The 21,309-nt window shown below is 33.2% G+C and overlaps 1 protein-coding gene across 11 annotated transcripts in view; it reads left to right on the forward strand.

Annotated features, from left to right (window-relative positions):
• Window positions 1-21,309, forward strand: part of robo2 (roundabout, axon guidance receptor, homolog 2 (Drosophila)) — an 866,533-nt gene that overhangs the window by 715,390 nt on the left and 129,834 nt on the right. For all 11 annotated transcript variants that reach the window (XM_073923230.1, XM_073923224.1, XM_073923225.1 and 8 more), the window contains 2 exon segments: window positions 17,301-17,458; window positions 18,801-18,921. In XM_073923230.1, coding sequence (XP_073779331.1) covers window positions 17,301-17,458; window positions 18,801-18,921 — 279 coding nt within the window.

The raw sequence follows: 21,309 nt of genomic DNA on the forward strand, positions 1-21,309 counted from the left end.
AGTTTAAACATAAACGTACATTATAAAAAGCATGATGTCTATAGTAAGTCTTCATTAAAACAGTTGTACAAGTGTGTGTGCTGTGTGTGTTGTGTAAGTTTGATGAGCTGTGGCTAATGTTGGAAAGATGCTGAGTTAGCAAACAAACCGGTGGATTTATTTAAAGTGTTTAGCTGTAAAGGGTTTAGCGAGCGTGCTGTCTGTTTTCTTTCTCTCTTTTAGTTTGCTTCATTTAAGCTGAAGGTCCATTAATCTCGTCCTCAGATGCAACACACGCATGCAGCTCCACCACAAATGACTGCGGAAAGACGCTCAGAATGTTCACATTTCCTCATCTGACTGACTTTTTTTCAGATGCGCGCATGCATACACACTAGTTTCTTTCCATCTGCTCACTCGTGGCACAGGCTGCTGTAAAGGTCATCAGCATATCCAGTGTAATTTTCACTCTTCCTCTTCTGTTAAGATCCATAAAGCCATCAATAAATCATTTTTAACGTCAGTGTGAGAGCTGAGAGCTGACATAGATTTAACACCAGAGCCCTGTTAGCTTTCTCTCTTTCTCCCTCCCTCATTCTGTCTTTCTCTGTGTGTGAACGAGAGAGAGAGAGAGAGTCCCGCCAACCAGTGCAATGATTATTTCTTTAATATGAATATGGATGTGGCAGGCTTGAAGAAAAAGGCATGGGTGATTGATGGTTTCAACGATAGATAGATAGATAGATAGATAGATAGATAGATAGATAGATAGATAGATAGATAGATAGATAGATAGATAGATAGATAGATAGATAGATAGATAGATAGATAGATAGATAGATAGATAGATAGATAGATAGATAGATAGATAGATAGGGTGATTGATGGTTTCAACGATAGATAGATAGATAGATAGATAGATAGATAGATAGATAGATAGATAGATAGATAGATAGATAGATAGATAGATAGATAGATAGATAGATAGATAGATAGATAGAGAGATAGATGGATGGATGGATGGATGGATGGATGGATGGATGGATGGATGGATGGATGGATGGATGGATGGATGGATGGATGGATGGATGGATGGATGGATGGATGGATGGTCGGACGGACCACCGGACGGACGAACGGAGAGATAGACAGATGGACAGACAGACAGGCAGGCAGACAAACATACAGACAGACAGACAGGCAGCTGGACAGATGTACAGACAGACAGACAGACAGATGGACGGACGAGCAGATGGATGAACAGAAAGACAGATGGACAGACGAGAGACAGAGAGACAAACAAACAGATGGACAGACAGACAGACAAACAAACAAATAGACAGATGGACAGACAGATAGACAGTCAAATGAACAGACGGACACAAACAGACAACTGAACAGACAGACAGACAATCAAATGAACAGATGGACATACTGACTGATGGACAGACAGACAAATGAACAGACAGACCGACAAACATGTGGACAGATGGACAGACAGACAGACGGACGAACAGACAGACAGACAGACAGACAGACAGACAAACAAATAAACAGACAGACAGACAGACAATCAACTGAACAGACAGACAAACAAACAAACAAATGGATGAGCAGATAGACAAACAGACAGACAAAAAGACAGACAGATGGACAGACAAACGACCAGACAGACAAACGACCAGACAGACTGACAAACATGTGGACAGATGGACATACAGACAGATGGACAGACAGACAAACAGAGGGACAGACGGACGGACAGACAGACAGACAGACAAACTAATAAACAGACAGACAGACAGACAGAAAGACAGACAGACAACCAAATGGACAGATTGACAGACAAATAAATAAACAGATTGATAGACAAATGAATGAACAGACAGATAAACAAACAAATGGATTAGAAGATAAAACAAGATAGAAGATAGACGAACATACAGACAGACAGACAGACACACAAATGGACAGACAGAAAAACAGAAAAAACAAAAGGACAGACAGACAGACAGACAGACACAAAGACAGACACAAAGACAGACAAACCACTGGACAGACATACAAAAAAAATGGACAGACAGAAAGACAGACAGACAGACAGACAAATAGACAGACAGACAGATGGATACATGCAGACAGATGGATTTATCAACAGACGGACAGACAAGCGGATGGATGAACAGACAGACAGACAGCCAGACAGACAGACACAAAGACAGACAAGCCACTGGACAGACAAACAAAAGGACAGACAGGCAGACAGACGGACAGACAGACAGACAGATGGATACAGGCAGACAGATGGATTGATCAACAGATGGACAAACAAGCAGATGGATGAACAGGCAGACAAATAGACAAACAATACAAACAGTTGGACAGACAGACAGAAAACAGAAAAGCAGACAGGCAAATAAACGGATGGACAGACAAGCAGGCAGACAAACAGACAGACAGACAGACTGATGCTAATACAAAGCCTCTGACAAAAATTCAAGCTAGTCCATATGGGATTTGTGAGATCATTCCACTACCTAGTAACAGTGAATGAAACAGTTCTGGAAAGTGATTTTGAGCCTCTCTGTAATGGTACCACAAGGTGGCGCTCACCAAACAAAGGCATTTGGATGCATGTAGACTTGACAGATAAAAATGACAGATGGACAAAAGCAACAGAAAGACAGAAACACTGCAGACCCAGAAATAAGAATGACAGACAGATAAATAAAACCAATGAATCAATAGACAGAGATATACTCACAGATAGAAACACAGAGTACATGTGAAATGCCATTGTGCATAGTCAGAAACACTCTCTCTCTCACACACACACACTCAGAAGCTCAGCGCTGGTTCATTACTGCAGCGTCTCCAGCAGAGAGTTTAATTAAACGAGGGACACAGTTGATATGAGACACCTTTTCACAAACCACCATCCAGTTCAATTAACTGCAGCAAAGCATTAAAGGAGAAGACTGCAATCAGCGCAAAACGACACAGATTTCCTTTCAGCCCCATTGTGTCTGTGCGTGTGGACATGCGTTTTGCACAGAAGCGAATCCAGTGTAATGCTCGACTGATCGCCAGCATAGGGCCTCCTCGCAGAGCTCCGCCGTAGGGCTCATGCTGCCTTTATGAGCCTGCAATATCAAGAACAGAAACATCTCTTAATTGGATTTAACATAAAAACACTGCATAAATATGTGTTAGCATTTTGTTTTGTGTAAATGCATAATTAATTTTAATAAGTATTTGATGGAAAATGCTTAAAGGGACAGTTCACCCAACAATGAAAATTCTGTCATCGTTTATTCACCCCTGACATAATCCTATCTAGTTTGAGATTTTTCGGTGAACTATCCCTTTAATAATGAGCTCACAAAAAATAGTTGTATCTTACAGTTTGGAGTTGTCTTCTGCTGTGACTGTACTGAAATGTTGTTTTGGCGTGAACGTGTTTTCACATTGCAGCTGTCTGCTGTCACACCCTGCAGAGCTTGCATCACAGCGCATCACTTCTGCGTGAATGAGTCCTACCAAAACACAACACATGAAAAATAGCCAAACATGATGCATATATACTCACACTTAATAGCTCTTATTGTAATTTTAGTTATTCTTTTTCTTCCTGTAACATTCTTCCAATTGGTTGACCTGTTATTTGATTGACAGATATGAGTGTGCACTTTTAAAGGAGACCTATTATGCCCCCTTTTTACAAGGTGTAAAAAAGGTCTCTAGAGTGTGTATTTGAATTTTCAGCTCAAAATACCCTGCAAATATTTTAACTATAAAAATTTTAACTCTTTGAAATGTCCCAATTTAAGGTTTGATCCTATTTATGCAATTTTGGTGACTGTCACTTTAAATTCAAATGAGATTGGGCTCTTTTTAAAAGAAGGAGGAGCTACAAACACCTATGTGTCAGCATAGTGGCAGATTCTGCAGACTGCTGCCACACAACTGTGTTTAAACCCCTTATAAAGATGATTTTAGTATAATAGATCCCCTTTAATGTGCCCAGGATTCTTTTTTTACACAATTGTTGGGGATATACTTTATGGTTAATCCATAAATATGTACATATTTTAACAATCATTATTATGCATGTGAATATTTAGGGATCAAAACGTATATGTCTAACATGGATATACCTTTATAACTGTTTTTATAATTATAAAATTATTATTTTCATATATTTTAATATATTATTAAAATATTGTTTTTTTATTATTAAGTTGGATTGATTAAATAGGAATAGATGATTTTTACTTTTATAGTCATCAGCTATGTTTGCGTCCACCTATTTGTTTGCGTATTTTGTAATATTGCAAAAAAACACTTACTCAAAACACCAAGATGAGCATACATTTTGAAAGTACGCATAAATAACTAATGCGTACAACCAACGCTATTCGTATGATCTTATTCGTACAATTTTTAAGGATTTGCTCATGCCCCAATGACGTTTAGGTTTATGGGTGGGGTTTGATGCCACGCCTATTTTTAAAAATCGTACATGTTAGCCACTAAACTAACAAAACTTAAAATAGTTACGTTTGTTGTGAGATCAGGTTGGCAAGCAAGCAAAACGCCCTCTAGCTACTGTTTTTCAGATTTGTAAAAAAAGTAGACGGCGCCTTCTTGTGGATTTGTCATCTGAAAAAAAAATGGATTTTACATTTCACAGAAATGTAAGTCTGAGCTGGTTTAAAAGTATCCTAACATCAAAACCTTGCATATAATTTTCTTTAACCCTTTAGGGTCTGTTTTGTGGGCCTGGAGAAGTTCTGATATGTTCTGACATTTGTCAATTTTTTCAGATGCTTATAAATATGTAAGTGTCTAAAGTCTAATACCACTGTAAACAGCATAAACTGGGCTACAATAATAGGTTAACAACACATGATTGTGTGGCTGACAGACAGATAGATTTAGAAAAAAACTGAGCTGGATAAACAAAACATGCCCTAATTAATGTTTTTCAGATTGGCAAAAAAAGTGGACAACGCCCTCTAGTGGATTTGTCATCTGAACAATTTATCTTACGTTTCACAGAAATTAGGTTGAGGCACGTATTACCAATTAGCCTGAGCTCGTTTAAAAATGTTTTGACATCAAAACCTTACGTATAATCTTCTTTAACCTTTTGGGGGTCTGAGGGTGTTTTGCGGGCCTGGAGAAGTTCTGATATGTTCTGACATTTGTCAATTTTTCAGATGGTTACAAACATGTAAGTGTCTAAGGGTGCTTTAACACCTAGACTTTTGTTTCGGAACCTGACTTGTTTGCCCAGTTAGGGCGGTTCGTTTGGCATATGTGAATCCAGCAATCACACTCAGATCCACGGCAAAACAAACGCCCCGAGATTGCCTGAATGAGGTGGTCTCGGCTCGATTGAAACAAACTCTGGAACAAATCGATTGTAGTGAGAAAGCAATACGATCCGAGCCCAGCTATATCACAGTGTTTTATGGATATGTAATAGGAATATGGCTATATGAAGAGAGAAATATGAGAAGGGCAGGCGGTTATTCCAGACATCCCAAGTCTCACGGAAGTTCCGGGAATCTCCCGCAAATGGATGCCCGCAAACGAGTGATAATCTCGCGTCTCCCTCCTGGCCCTCAAATACGTTTCGGCCCCTTCTCACCTTGTACAATTTTAATCCCTGTTTCAGAACAAATGAATCGATTCACAGGTGTGAAAGCACCTTAAAGTGTAAACAGCAGAAACTGGGCTACTTCAGCAACATTTATGTACAAGATTTTGCGAAAATAAACCGAGTTGGATAAACATCGAGTATTCTAACTAACGTTTTTCAGATTGGCATAAAAGTGGACAACGCCCTCTAGTGGATTTGTCATCTGAAAAATGGATTTTACCTTTCACAGAAATGTAGGCAGAGCTGGTTTAAAAAGTGTTTAGACATCAAAACCGTAGATATCATTTCCTTTAAGGGAAAAAAAAAGTTGGATTTCAGTCGAGTTTCAGCCTACGCAGGCAAAAAGAAAATCCGAAAGGCAGCTGTGCTAAAATTACCCATGACCCACAAAGACACGTGTATACATAGTAATAAATTGACCACAGCTCTCCGATTCTACGAAAGAGTTCCTCAAAGGTGCTTGTGACGTTTCCACGACTTGACAAACTAATTAAAGAGCAAGAGGAAAAGGAAAGAGCAGAGGGAATCTCAGGAAAGCCACATAAAAATAGACCAAACTGAAAGTTCAGCACCTTCATCAAGAACCCCAGATCTTTGATATCTATGGAATTAGGGAGCAACCTTCATTTTTATTAATCTTTCTCTCCTTCGTGCTTCTTTGAAAGGCTCTGTGAATGCGAAAAGCGTGTGGAAATAGTAGATGAGCTTGGGAGGAGAGCGAGGCTTTTGGCTTTTGATCAGGCGTTCGCTCTAGCAGGTTTTCTCACCGAGCCGCCAAGGCTTCAAAACGCAGCAGTCGTTCATTACGGTGGATCAGGATCGCCGTACGGAGGCTGGAACTTTCTTTGGAGCATGTGGGTGGTTTTTGAAGTGGCTGAAGATCTGCGGTGTGTGTGAATCATGCTGTTCCCTCCTGGAAAACCAGCTTAGGCCAGTATGAGTTTTTATGTTGATCCAGGCTGGTTTATGCTGATTAGTGCTGGTTAAGCAAGCTTGACTCGCCAGTAAAGCATGTTCTTTTCGCGGATTATTTGCACTTGTTTTATTTATTTATTTTATTTCTTACGTGTATGTAGAACAAAATAGAGATGTTTTGCAAAATGCTGACACATTTTTTTATGCAACGAAATTTTGTGAAAAAACTGAAACATTATTTTATAGCAGGAGATATGAATATGTTTTATGCTTCATTGACTAAATTAATATTTTAAAGAAAATTTACTTTTTAGTAAAAATTGTAAAGTATTTTGATTTACATTGTATTTTTTGTTGTTGTTTAGTGGATAAGTAAAAGAAAACATATTCGTATTCGCCATATGATTTATATTATTTGTTTATTTATTGTTTTAATTATTTAGTTTTGTTCATAGATGTTTTTTTTGTTTTGTTTTGTTATTATCATTTCTATTATTATTAATTTCTATAAAAAATAATGAAACAAATTAAATGAAGAATTTTATTTTATTTTATTTTATTTTATTTTATTTTATTTTATTTTATTTTATTTTATTTTATTTTATTTTATTAAAGGGCTGGTCTTTAAAAAAAAGTCCAAATAAAAACAAATAAAATAAAGTAAAAAGTCCAAAATAAAAAAATAAATTAATTAAAATGAACAATTATATATTTTTTGTTAAATTAAATTAAATTAAATTAAATTAAATTAAATTAAATTAAGGGTTGGGCTTTAAAAAAATAAAGTAAAAAGTCTCACTTAATATAAATAAATAAAATGAACATTTAAATTAAATTAAATTAAATTAAATTAAATTAAATTAAATTAAATTAAATTAAATTAAATTAAATTAAATTAAATTAAATTAAATTAAATTGGTCTTTAAAAATAAAGTCAACTTTGTCTCTAGAGAAAGAAAATAAGAAAACCAGATTTTCAATGCATTTTAAAACTCATCAAGCAATAATTAAAGGCGGTAATTTTATGCAACTTGTCATATCACAGATTGTCATATCACACATGTATTACCACAGTGTCAGAGTATCACTTCTACACAGAAACATGGACACATTCAGTCTCTCTTATCGACCCAGAAGTGCCTCCTTAAATGATTTTTGAGCTGGAAATTGCCTTTTGTTATGACTGGTGTTTAATTATCAAGTCACAGTGAAAATTAGCCACCTAGCGTCTGTGTGTATTATGCAAATGCATGCTGTTTTCAGTCCCAATTATGTGATTAGAAAGTCGTCTTTCGCTGTTTTTTAATGCCATCCTCTCTCCTTCCCTCCATCTTCCTCGTTTTGTCTTTGCTTTTCAGCAATATCACAGTAATGAAGCTATTACTTTGAGTGAATTTTAATGAGTTTTTAGCTAACATTTTAATGAGCTATACATTACCATAAAGCCCGGGATTAGGCTAAATTGAATTTGGGAAGTGCACATAGAGGACAGAGCGATGAGCACGGAGGTTCATTAAGAGTTAATTATATTGTTTGTGATGAGCTTGTGTTCCGGAGCCAAGGGTCCAGTCGGAGGCGTTAGCATGGGGCGGAAGTCATTAGCGGGTTGGCTAGCGACAGTCTTGTTAGCCTGACGGTGGATGTGCGGCTTTTGAAGGTGTGAGATGTTTGCTCGCCAGTACACACACCTCCGTTTGACCTTCTGGTGCTGTGAATTGAAGCTGATTATAATTGCTGCATTGTAAGGCTAAAGTTGTGCTGTTTTTACATGTGTAGTGAGACCAGTGTGGTGACATTTTGAAGTTAGCTAGATGTTGATTAGCAAAATTACCATGGTTCAATGTTAGTTAATGTTGGATCAAGTGTGTGTTAAATAACATTTAATATAAAAAGATAATGTTTTGCTGTTTTTACAAGTATAGTGAGACCAATGTGGTGACATTTTGATGCTAGCTTTTCTAGCTATAGTTTTAAGGATGTTGATTAGTAAAATTACAATCGTTCAGTGTTGGTTCATGTTCGCTCAAGTGTGTTGAATAACATTTAACAAAAAAATAAAAACTGCTAAGGTTTTGTTGTTTTTACATGTGTAGCAAGGCTAGTGTGGTGACGTTTTATTAGCTTCACTAGCAATACTTTTTTATGGAAGGTGATTGCACAATATTCAGTGTTAGTTCATGTTTGCTCAGGTGTGTTTAATAATAGTTAACATTGAAAATGCTAAAGTTTTGCTGTTTTTTCATGTGTAGCGAGGCCAGTGTGGTGACATTTTAATGCTAGCTTGACTAACAGTACTTTTAAGGACGTTGATTTGCAAAATTATAACTGTTCAGTGTTAGTTTAAGTTAGATCAAATGTGTTAAATAATAATTACCATTAAAAAATTCTAAACTTTTGGATTTATTAATGTACTTGCAAATGTGTTTAACACTTTTTAATAGCAAAAACGTAAAGAGGATAATTCCCATTTTGATTTTTGACAGTAAATGTTTATTAAGACAATATAGTAACAGTTTAATGTTAGCTAATGCATAAAAAACCAGTAGATGTATTAATGTTGTTTATCAAAAATGAATAAATATATAAAATAATTTCCCCTAACCTTGCTTTTCCCCTAATATTGCAAATAAGCCACTAAATCACTCACATTGCTGACAATACTTAATTCACTGAGTATGTTACTAATTATATATATATATATATATATATATATATATATATATATATATATATATATATATATATATATATATATATACATACATACATACATACATACATACATACATACATACATACAAGCTTGAAGATTTTTTTTCATATTACCCAATGAATGAGGGTTTTCAAGTCATGTTTGATGACTTAAAATGCATTACACTGTAAGAAACACCAATTTACATATAATTGTGAGTATGGACCAAATGTCCCCACAAGTATAGCAATACCAGAACTTTTTGACCTTGTGGGGACATTTATTTTCATACGAAGCATTTTCAAATCATGTTAGATGTATGAAACAGCAGTATGAAATTTTCAAAATGCAAAAGAAAAAAAAACAAGATTACACTGTAAAAAGTACTAATTTACATATAATTGTGTGTATGGACCAAATGTCCCCGCAAGTATAGCAATACCAGTGTATAGTAGTGTGTATGCGCATGTGTGTGCGTGTTCATCTGTGTGTGCATGTGTGTTTGTCAGTGCAAATACAGTACCCTGTATTCCTTATTCTGTGGTGACCAAATGTCCCCACAAGTATAGCAATACCGGTACACTTTGTCCTTGTGGGGACATTTATTTTGATACGAAGAATTTTCAAATCATGTTCGATGAATGAAACAGCAGTTCGAAATTTTCAAAATGCAAAATGCAAAAAAAAGAAGAAAAAAAAAGGATTACACTGTAAAAAGCACTCATTTACATATAATTGTGTGTATGGACCGAATGTCCCCACAAGTATAGCAATACCAGTATATAGTAATGTGTATGCGCATGTGTGTGTGTGTTCATCTGTGTTTGCATGTGTGTTTGTCAGTGCAAATACAGTAACTTGTATTCCTTACTCTGTGGTGACCAAATGTCCCCACAAGTATAGCAGTACCAGTATATTTTGACCTTGTTGGGACATTTATTTTGGTCTGCATGAGGAAATCAGCTCCTGAATCACACAGATTGAATGCAGAAAATGCAGATTGTTTCCTGTGAGTGTTTGTTTATTGAATATACAGTCTATGGGACATTCTCAGAAATAAAGCTGTACAATTGTGTATGTGTGTGTTTCGGAGGACTTTATCTGCAGTGTGAGCTTTACTAGATGTGGTTTATAAGGGTCACTGGGGCCAGAGCTGAAACACCTTGCAAACAAACAGCATATTTTTCCTATCCGCTGTGGACTGGGACATATTTTCGCATTACTCACACACATATAGGCATGTATGCGCACAGAGCCACGGGCAGCGAGGAAGAAAAAAGTGTTATTATTTCTGAAAGTGACATATTTTTTGCAGTTTGGTGCGAGCGGCACATCAGAAAGTGCAGTGATTGTAGTGAACACTTTTGAGAGGCACTCGAATGAAATGCTATCACTGCTTATAGCGAGCTGGAAAACACTCGTCTGTGTGCGATGGATCAGTGTGTTGTTGTTTTTGTGGTAAAGTGTGATATTTGCTCCGGGCCGCTTTTCTGCTGTAATCCCACTGCGCTCTGACCTTTGCTGCCTCTGCAGACACAAACTACCAGCACTGTGGTGCATGATGGGTAAAAACAAACACAGTGATCTGCACATATTACCATATTATACACTCAATAGGTCTGTATGTGTATGGTGTAAAAAATTATCTTGAAATCAGTTGTGAAGTGTTGTTTTTCAGCTCTGTAAAAAGCGATTTGTTGAAGTAAAATTAAGTAGATGTGCATAATTATAAAAATTAAGTTAATTCAACTTAACAGTTCCAAGTTCCAGTGGGTTAACACTGTAAAAGAAATGCTGGGTTTGACACAATCGATTTGTGTTTGGACAACATGAAGGATTTATTTAACTTATTACACTTAAAAAACAATGTCTGCAAAATTTATATGGGTTGAATTTAAACAAAATATTAGAAATCTTCAACTTAATTAGTTTAAATTCATTCCAAAGAAATTGGTTACAACCATTTAACTTAAAAAGATTTAGTAAACACAAAAATTGTGTTGTCTCAACTTGTTGTATATAAGTAGTTTGAACAAACAGCAAGAGTCACTTTTGAGTGCCTGTACAGTATGTGTGTGGGGTAAAAATGTATCTTGAAATCATTTGTTTATAGGGACTTCACTTACAAGAAAGTAAACACATTGCCCTAAAATTAAGTAAATGAACAACATATATCAAGTGTAAAAAGTAAATTAGGTAAACATAATAGTTCCAAATTACAATGGGTTTGCTCACTTTTGAAATCAAGTCAACTTGTCACTTTTAAGGCACTATGAACTATGGGTTTTATTGATTTTTAAATAACTGAAATATATCTGAAATGTATACAATGAATTAACTAAACTAATAAAAACATTATTATACAGGTTGAATAAAAAGGTATTTTATAATATTATGAATCTAAATATATAATTTTAGAACATTATTTCAATTTTTTTTAATATAATGTTGTGTGTCAGTTTACTAGTGTGTCTGTGTATAATTACATTTTCATTTTAAATTGAGTAAGGATTTTTAAAAGTTCTTTTTTAGGCAAGGATTTTTAATTTTAGGGAAAACATGCTATTTATTTTAATATACTGTAAATCATCAGGAAAAAATATCTCCAAAAACTGTAAACCTTAAAAGTGTTTAAAGATTTAAAGATTAATTTTTAAGTAGATTTTAGTAGATTTAGAAAAGTATTTATTTTTTGTATTTACTTAAATGATAATAAAATATATACTGTATATTTAATTACTTATTTAAAATATTAATGATATATTTTGTTTAATTATTATTCGATATTTTATTGAACTATAACTATTTTATAATTAAATTAAAACTTATTTATTAAAAATATTTTTTTATGATTTTTTAATTATTTAATTTAGTTTATTTTATTGTATTTTATTTAGTTTAGTTTGGTTTAATTCAATTTAGTTTTATTTTATTTATTTATTATTTTTATCTCAATGTATCATGCACCATAACATTAAATAGTTTTATCTAAGTGTTTTATAATTACATTAAATCTTGAATTATGAAAAAACATTTCTTTTTTATTATTTTAAAATATTTTTATTTTATTTTATTTTATTCTTTTTATCTCAATGTATCATGTACAATGGCAATAAATAGATTTATTTAACTATTTTATAATTAAATTAAATATAATATATAGTTTATTTTATTTTTTTATTTTAGTGTACCATGTACCTAAGCACTACAGAAGAGATTTTTGTTGTTGTTGTTTTTATCTTTAAAATCTGAGAACACACAAAAAAAGTGTCTTAGATGCCAAATATATCAAAAAAAAAAAAAAAAAACTCTGATATCAGACCCTTTAATTGCCTTTGGCATCTTTATATCTGACAACTCCAAACACACTTAAGTACAAAGTAGCATCTGTCCTTTTTTTAATGATCCTCTTGGCTTCCTTCCATTGCATCATCTCCTGTTACACTTCTCCACCAAAAACCCGTAACTTCGCTCCGAAAAGTTTTGACATCTCGCCAAAAACACTGCAGAGTTGCCCAAAAGCCCGTCCCGCACCTCTCGCAGAGGAGAAGTGCCTGCAGACTGACAGACAGATGCTGAAACACCAACAATACATTAATATTCATCAGATGAAGGAGGCTCACAGAGACCCCAGAAAAGCTGAAAGTCAAGGCTTTTTTGGAGGATGAAAATGTAATTATGCGTATTGAGTGTCTGTATGTGGCCTGAGGCAGAGATACGCGTGAAGTTAAGAAATGTATAACTACAGGCTTTGTCTCATTGTACTGCGGTATTCTCATATGACAAGCCACTAACACTATAAGTGTCACACTCCAGCGTTTAACTTATTCCGCATTATCTAAATAATATCTAAATTGTTGCTGTTTGTCAAAGACATATTCTGTTGTTTTTTTTAAGTTTTTGAATTGTCTAATGAGCCCCAAAAAAATTTTAAATAGCCACAACGTTTTAATTAGAGACAATACACCAAGAAAGTATTAATTTCTAAAACTATGATGCGTTTTTATATGATAACCTTATTTATTTATTAGTTTTCTCTGATTTAATTACTGATTGTATTTTATGCTTAATCACAACTAACTAACTAACTAACTAACTAACTAACTAACTAACTAACTAACTAACTAACTAACTAACCAACCAACCAAATTAATTAATTAGTTAATGTAAATAATGCATTCATTCTCAATGCATGTACAGGGGCGGATTTAGTAATTAGTGGGCCCAAAGCATTTTTTGTCAAGGGCCCCAAAAGTTCTTAAATGCACTTTTTGTTCTTTAATTTATTTTCAATTGATTTATTTTGCTGTTTTTTTTATATATTACTCAATCTCCTTTTCTACGCTTTGTCTTAATGTAAAATAATAATAACAGCATGTAAAGCGAAACTAAAAGCAAAGCAAAACAAAACAACACAAATGTAACATAACGTAACGTAACGTAACAAAGGAAACGAAACGATACAGGATTTGTTTTCTTAAAATGAATTTACAACTAAAATTAGTATATACAGTAAGCTATTTCGTTTTTAAAACTAAATCTTCCTAATGATTGAGGGTGTGGGACAAATTTGCGCATTTACGATGTAATAAACATTAAACTTTTATTTTTTTAGACCCTTATCATGAAGTATGGAATATGAAGATGATGTTATATATATATTTTAATAAATATAATTTATACTTATAAATGTAAATAAGTATAAAGCCACCTCTGAATTAATAGAATAGAATAGAATAGAATAGAATAGAATAGAATAGAATAGAATAGAATAGAATAGAATAGAATAGAATAGAATAGCATTTTGTCACAATCATCAGCGATCCAGGCTTGCAGATTGCTGGGATTCACTCACTTTCACTCAAGACTACAAATTTGTCACCATATGGACTACAAATCCTGTCATGCACCACACACTCACACCTGCTCCGCTGATTGCTAACACACACAGCAAAAGCTGTTCTGAATTGATTACATGGATTTTAAAAGCAGCACCGACTCAGCAACTAGTGTGTGCTGCATGACAGGATTTTTAGTCCATATGGTGACAGATTTGTGGTCCAGATTGAAAGTGAATGATTCTCAGAGATCTACAAACCTGGATCACTGGTGATTTTTACAAAAGTAATCATGTTTTATTATGTATGAATATATAATGACTATATATTGTAAATATCAGCCCATTATAACATTATTATTATTATTATTATTATTATTATTATTATTATTATTATTATTATTATTATTATTATTATTATTATTATATTGCAACCCTACTATATATACATATATATATATATATATATATATATATATATATATATATATATACATATATATATATATATATATATATATATATATATATATATATATATATATATATATATATATATATATACGCAGAGAAATATATAAGAATATAGAGAAATGATATGGAGAAATATATAATAAATTTAAAACTTTTAATTCATACATTTAATTTATAAAGTCGTGGTCAAAATTAGACCTTGACCTGCTCAAACCATGATTTATCCTATCACATTTCTCAGAGAGCTTTCTTTCATAATTATTATGAAGCCCTGATCTGTTTCATAAATCTTAACTAACATTTGTCAGAGTCATCCTTCTCTATTAAAACCTGACCAATTGACAAATCCATCCTTTTGTGTCTCTTAGAGGTCAGTGCAAGCATAATTACCTGACTATTTATTAATAAATCAGCACTGATGAATGTGAAGATGCACACAGGTGTGTTTATTAAGTGGCTGTGTTTATTCAGTGCTGATTATCAGCTGACCTGGTGTGTGTTTTAGCTGTCGACTTTATTGCTGCATTAGTCATGGCCAGAGGCGCAGTTTCTGTGATGAAAGGGTGAGCAGGGCTGATTAGTTGGCACAGATTTACCCGCCCACCCACTGACTGTGTGTGTGCGTGTGTGTGTCACAAAGCTGGAGGGCACAATATATAAATATATAAATTCTATATCTTTTTGTTCAATTCAAGTCCAATTAAGGCTACGTTTACATGACACTGATATAGGCGAAAAAATGGAGTACCCAAAAGTTTTTTCCTTGCATTTTAAAATAGTGTTTAGGTAGCGTATTCAAAATGATCCATATTCACACACATCTGCAAAAAAATTATCAAAAATGCTGCATTTCCAATGCAATCTCGTGGAAGTTTGTAAATTTGTGATTTAACGGCTAAAATATATTACATTTGTACAAACTCCTTTGTACATTTTAGCCACAGTATTTTCTACATTTTGGAGTGATTTAAAAACATAGATTATCAAAGTAATTTCTGTATAAAAATAAATAAAGAAATTAATATTTTGTTATGCTGGCAACAGTATTTAAAAATATTAAAATAATAATAATAATAATAATAATAATAATAATAAAATGTGTAGTCACATGTATTTTCTAAAAAAAAGGATCAAAATATAAATATTTTGTTAATACGAGAGACAGTGTTTTTCTAAAAAAAAATTCTCCTAATAAAATAAACAAACAAATAAAAATAAATAAATAAATAAAACAAAATAAATAAATAAGTGAATAAATATTTTGTTGATGCTCGCCACAGTATTTAAAAAAAAAAAAAAGAACATTTCTCTAAATAAATAAATATTTTCTTTATGTGTAAACACAGTATTTTCTGAAAAGAAAGTCTTAAAAAAGATAAATAAATATTTTGTATTTGCCTGGCCACAGTATTTAAAAAAATATATAAAAAAATCAATAAATTTATGTTAAACAATTTATGTGCTAAAAATTCATATTAAAAATTAATAAATAACGAAATAATTAAAATGAAATATGTATCCTATTTTAAAAATAATTAAAAATAAATACATACACAAACAATTAAATAATTATTCCTTTGTGCCTTGCCACAGTATATTCTAAAACCAATTTCTCTTTATATATATATATATATATATATATATATATATATATATATATATATATATATATATATATATATATATATATATATATATATATATATATATATATTTCTGACTGGACAATCTCATTTGTACATTATACAGTATCAATCCTCTAAGTCTTCTGTAAAAATCCTTAACTCTTATGCATCAAATAAACAAACAAACAAACAAACAAACAAACACACCAATCAATAAATACATGAATAGATAAATAGGTACATACATACATACATCCATACATACATACATACTGTTCATACATATTTCTTTCTGTCTGGTTACAGTATTTTCTAAATTGTGGAGTGATAAAAAATAAACAGATTCTCAAGTAGCAGTCTCTAGGTAGTGCTGTCGCCTCTCAGCAAGAAGGTCGCTGGGTTGCTTGTTTGAACCTTGGCTCAGTTGGCATTTCTGTGAGGAGTTCGCATGTTCTCCCTGCGTTCAAGTGGGTTTCCTCCGGGTGCTCCGGTTTCCCCCACAGTCCATAGACATGCTGCTGGTAAATTGGGTAGGCTAAATTGTCCGTAGTGTATGAGTGTATAAGAGTGTCAGGTCGGCCGGAATGTTTAAAAAAGTCGTTATCATATGGACAAGTCTAAAATGGCTTGTTCCAAAGAGTCGACCCCGCAACCTTCTTCTTCTTCTCTGACTAAGGCCAAAGAAGAAGAAGAAGATAAGATTTCAAACAATGTTCATCCAATTTTTGTGCTGGAAATATATGCAAATTAGCGGCAATTCAATGAAAGCAGGCCTTATTTGCATATTTAAACAAAACATTTTAGAAAACTTGTAATACAAAAAAAAGTTACTAATTCTCAATGTAATCATTCAGCAGTTACGGTGATAAATAGTAGTTAATTTTCCCCCAGTTTCCTGCTGTAGTGCGTTTCCTCTCTGACAGGTGTCTCTGCTGAACATTTGAGCACTGCTGGAGCGTGTTGCTGCTTTAGAGGACTTAATGAAATGACATCTGTTTCAGCAACAAAGGAACATTTATTTGTGCCGCAGGGGGATCGCGAGCATGAGTTCATTTGCCAACGCTTGAGGAATGAGCTAATCTTTTTTCTCGCTGCTTGTGTTTGTTTCAGTGTTACGGGATGATTTCCGGCAGAACCCTACAGATGTGGTGGTCGCTGCTGGAGAGCCGGCCATCCTGGAGTGTGTCCCTCCCAGAGGACACCCGGAGCCCACCATCTACTGGAAGAAAGACAAAGTCCGAATTGATGAGAAGGATGACAGGATCAAGGTGAGAACTCCAGAGACCAGGAAGATTTATTTTATTTTATTTTATTTTATTTTATTTTATTTTATTTTATTTTATTTTATTTTATTTTATTTTATTTTATTTTATTTTATTTTATTTTATTTTATTTTATTTATTTTATTTTATTTTATTTATTTTTTATTTATTTTTATTTATTTTTATAATTTTTTATTTCAGTTATTTATTTTTTTATTTGTAATCTTATTTTATATCTTTCTTTATTTTATTTTTATTATTATTATTTGTAATTTAATTTAATTTTATTTTATTTTATTAATATAATGTAATAAAATAATATATATATATATATATATATATATATATATATATATATATATATATATATATATATATATATATATATATATATATATAATTTAAGTAATTTATTTTTTGATTGTAATTTAATTTAATTTATTTTTAAATTTATTTTATTGTTATTTCTTTATTATTTTTTATTTAATTTATATTAATTAATACTTTTTTGAATAAGTTTTTTATTTTGTTTAATTTTTATTTAATTACATTTCATTACATTTTTTTATTCAATTTAATTTTAATTTATTTTTATTAATTTAATGTTATGTAATTTTTTTATTTTGAATTGAAAAAAAATTAATTAATTTTGTGTTATTTTAATATATTTTTTATTTATAATTTATTACATTTTTTATTTGTTTTATTTTATTTTTTCAAAAAAAATTTATTCAAGGATTTACTTATTTAGTTAAGAATTTATCTATTTACTAGATTACTTATTTTGCTTATTTTATAGATATTCTAAATATTTTATTTGTTTTATAGTTGGTTTACACATTTTTCACTTGCTTTTGTTTAGTTTTTAGTTTAGTTTATTTGTTTTGCTTTAGTTTTGTCTTGTTTTTGTTTTAATTAATTTATTCTCTATTTTTTTTTTTTTTAGATTTTTGCTGTCTTCATTTAATTGTTGTGTTGTATTTGCTTATGTTATGCAATGTTTTTGCTCAGTTTGTTGAAGTCTAAATATTTACAGTCTCAGTGAAGTAATACTAATAATTGCCCTATGAAGTTTCCAGTTGATTACAAAGATGTTTTATTTCAGACTCATTCTAAATATTTCTAAACAAAGAGAGCTTTATTCAGGGTGTGGTGTAGCGGTTAATGATCTGGCCTTGAATCTAGAACATTACGGCTTCAAAACCAGCAATAGGTGAATCATAAACCACATCTATTTTGCCCTTGAGCAAGACACCTAATCTCAGGTAGCTCCATTGAGAGTGTTGCGGTATCTTATCATATGAAGTGTCACAGAAGCTGTAAAGTTTCATTGTTTTTTCTCGTTTAGATCCGTGGAGGGAAGCTGATGATCTCTAACACCAGGAAAAGCGACGCTGGAATGTACATCTGCGTGGGCACCAACATGGTCGGCGAAAGAGACAGTGAAACAGCCCAGGTCACTGTGTTCGGTACGTTCATAGCCACAAAGTAAATGTAAAAATAAAATAAACTAAAATTACCAAAGAGGGTGACACGGTGGCTCAGTGGTTAACACTGTCTCCACACAGCAAAAAAGTTGATTGTTTGAGTCCGGGCCGGGCCAGTTGGCGTTTCTGTGTAGTTTGCATGTTCTCCCTGTGTTAGCTTGAGTTTCCTCTGCTCCAGTTTTCCCCACAGTCCAAAGACATGCACTACAGGTGAACTGGATAAACTAAATTTTCCATAGTGTATGAGTGTGGATGTGAGAGTGTATGGTTGTTTCCCAGTACTAGGTTGCAGCTGGAAGGGCATCCGCTGTGTAAAACATATGCTGGAATAGTTGGCGGTTTATTCCGGTGTGATGACCACTGATGAATAAAGGGACTAAGCCGAAGGAAACTGAAATGAATCTATGGAAAATACAAAATACAAAAAAAAAACAAAAAACATGCAAACAAACAAAAAAGTTCACTCATTCCCAGAAAATGTGTTAAATCTCAACAAATAATTAACACTTCTGTAAACATGCAAGTTTGATTAAACCACATTTATTTTTCAGTGATGGGAGAATGCATATAATTGTTTTGTTTTATTTAGTTTTTAGTGTTGCTGTTTTGTTTTACAATGTTTTTGACTGATTTTATTTTATTTGTGCTGCTTGTTTTCTTTTTCTTCTTTTTGCATTGTTTTATTGTTTTGTTTTGTTTTTTTCTTTTGGAGAAAGTCTTATTTGTTTTATTTTAGCTAGAATAAAATCAGTTTTTATTTTTTAAAAGCCATTTTAAGGTCAAAATTATTAGCCCTTTTAAGCTTTTTTTTTTTTTTTTTTTTAATAGTCTTCAGAACAAACCATCGTTTTACCAACGCCTTTAAATGTCACTTTAAGCTGAATAGAAGTGTCTTAAAATATCTAGTAATCATATTTACTGTCATCATGGTAAAATAAAATAGTTTTCACTTTGTTTTATTCCATTGTTTGTCGTTAACTTTTGTCCATGTTTTTGTTTGTTTGTTTTTAATGTGTGCGTTTTGTTTAGTTCACAAATTAGTTTGTTTGTTTGTTTGTTTAGTTTGTTTGTGACTACTACCAGAAAAAAATGGTACCATGGAAGTATAATTTTGTACTTAGGAGTACAAAACCTTTAAAGAGCCCATATTATACATGAAATAGGGTCATATCTTGGTTGTAAGAGTCTCCAACAACAGTCTAATATGCATGCAAGGTCAAAAAACACTTTCATGGTCTTATAATCTGCATTTATTTTTACCCAATTATCCCAGCGACTCCTGTATGAATCGTCCAGTGATTCATTTGTTCCCAAACCCCTCCTTAGCGCGGAGCTAATCTGCGCTGATTGGACCGATGACAGTCTGTCGCGATTGGTCGACTGCCTTCAGTCAGAGAGGGAAATGGCCAATAGCTAATCAGCAATTTAAAAAGTAATCACAGTTCATACACGCTCGATAGTGTATGTGTGGATTTTAGCTGCCACACTATGGCGAGTGGATAGTGCTACGGATAACCGAACGAAGGAGACAGTCGTGTACTCGCCATACCACACACACACAAAAACACACACACACCTCCGGATGACAACGCTCCCGCTTCCGCCCGCACCCGCCAGGTTTTAGCCTGAGAACCCGCTCCGTTTTCTGCCCGCTGCGCCCGGTCCCGCTAGAGCGGAGAACACAACCAAAAATCACCCAGTATACAGTCCAGACAGCCAAGCTGTCTGTATAAACACATACACACAGCACAAAGCTCGTTCGTTCGTTCGCTCTCTCTCTCTCTCTCTCTCTCTCTCTCTCTCGCTCTCTCTCATACGCTCTCTCATACCAAGCAGACTCTCTCTTTCTAATTCACATAGCAATATTCGTGATATTGCTAGACAGCCCGCTCCCGTCCCAAATTAAACCCGTTACCGACCGCTCCCGCGATTTATTCGGAAATTTATTCCCGCGGCTGTCCCCGCGCCAGATTTCTGCGGCGCGGGAATAAATTTCCGAATAAATCGCGGGAGCAGAACTCTAGCACGGAGCTCCATAAACAAACAGCACGCGTCGCGTTTTTAACGTGACTTTGCACGCGATAAGATAATATATCCAGTTAACCTGATACAGTACACGCGGTTAGAAGTAACAAATCACAACGAAATACATTTGCAAGCTAGAGTAAACGAGGCAACAACTTTAACCGCACGTACTTACACTTGAGAAATGGAAGAAACCCATCCTGACGTCCATCAGTTACTCTTTACTGATCCTTCCTTTAACAAACTCAGATGAAGTATTCTTTGTAGCATGTAGCTTCCAGAAGTTTCCAACTGCTTGGTTATAATGCTGAGGTTTCATCTTTGGGTAGAGACTCAATATATCCA

Source organism: Danio rerio, chromosome 15, assembly GCF_049306965.1.
Source record: "Danio rerio strain Tuebingen ecotype United States chromosome 15, GRCz12tu, whole genome shotgun sequence".
NCBI lineage: Eukaryota > Metazoa > Chordata > Actinopteri > Cypriniformes > Danionidae > Danio > Danio rerio.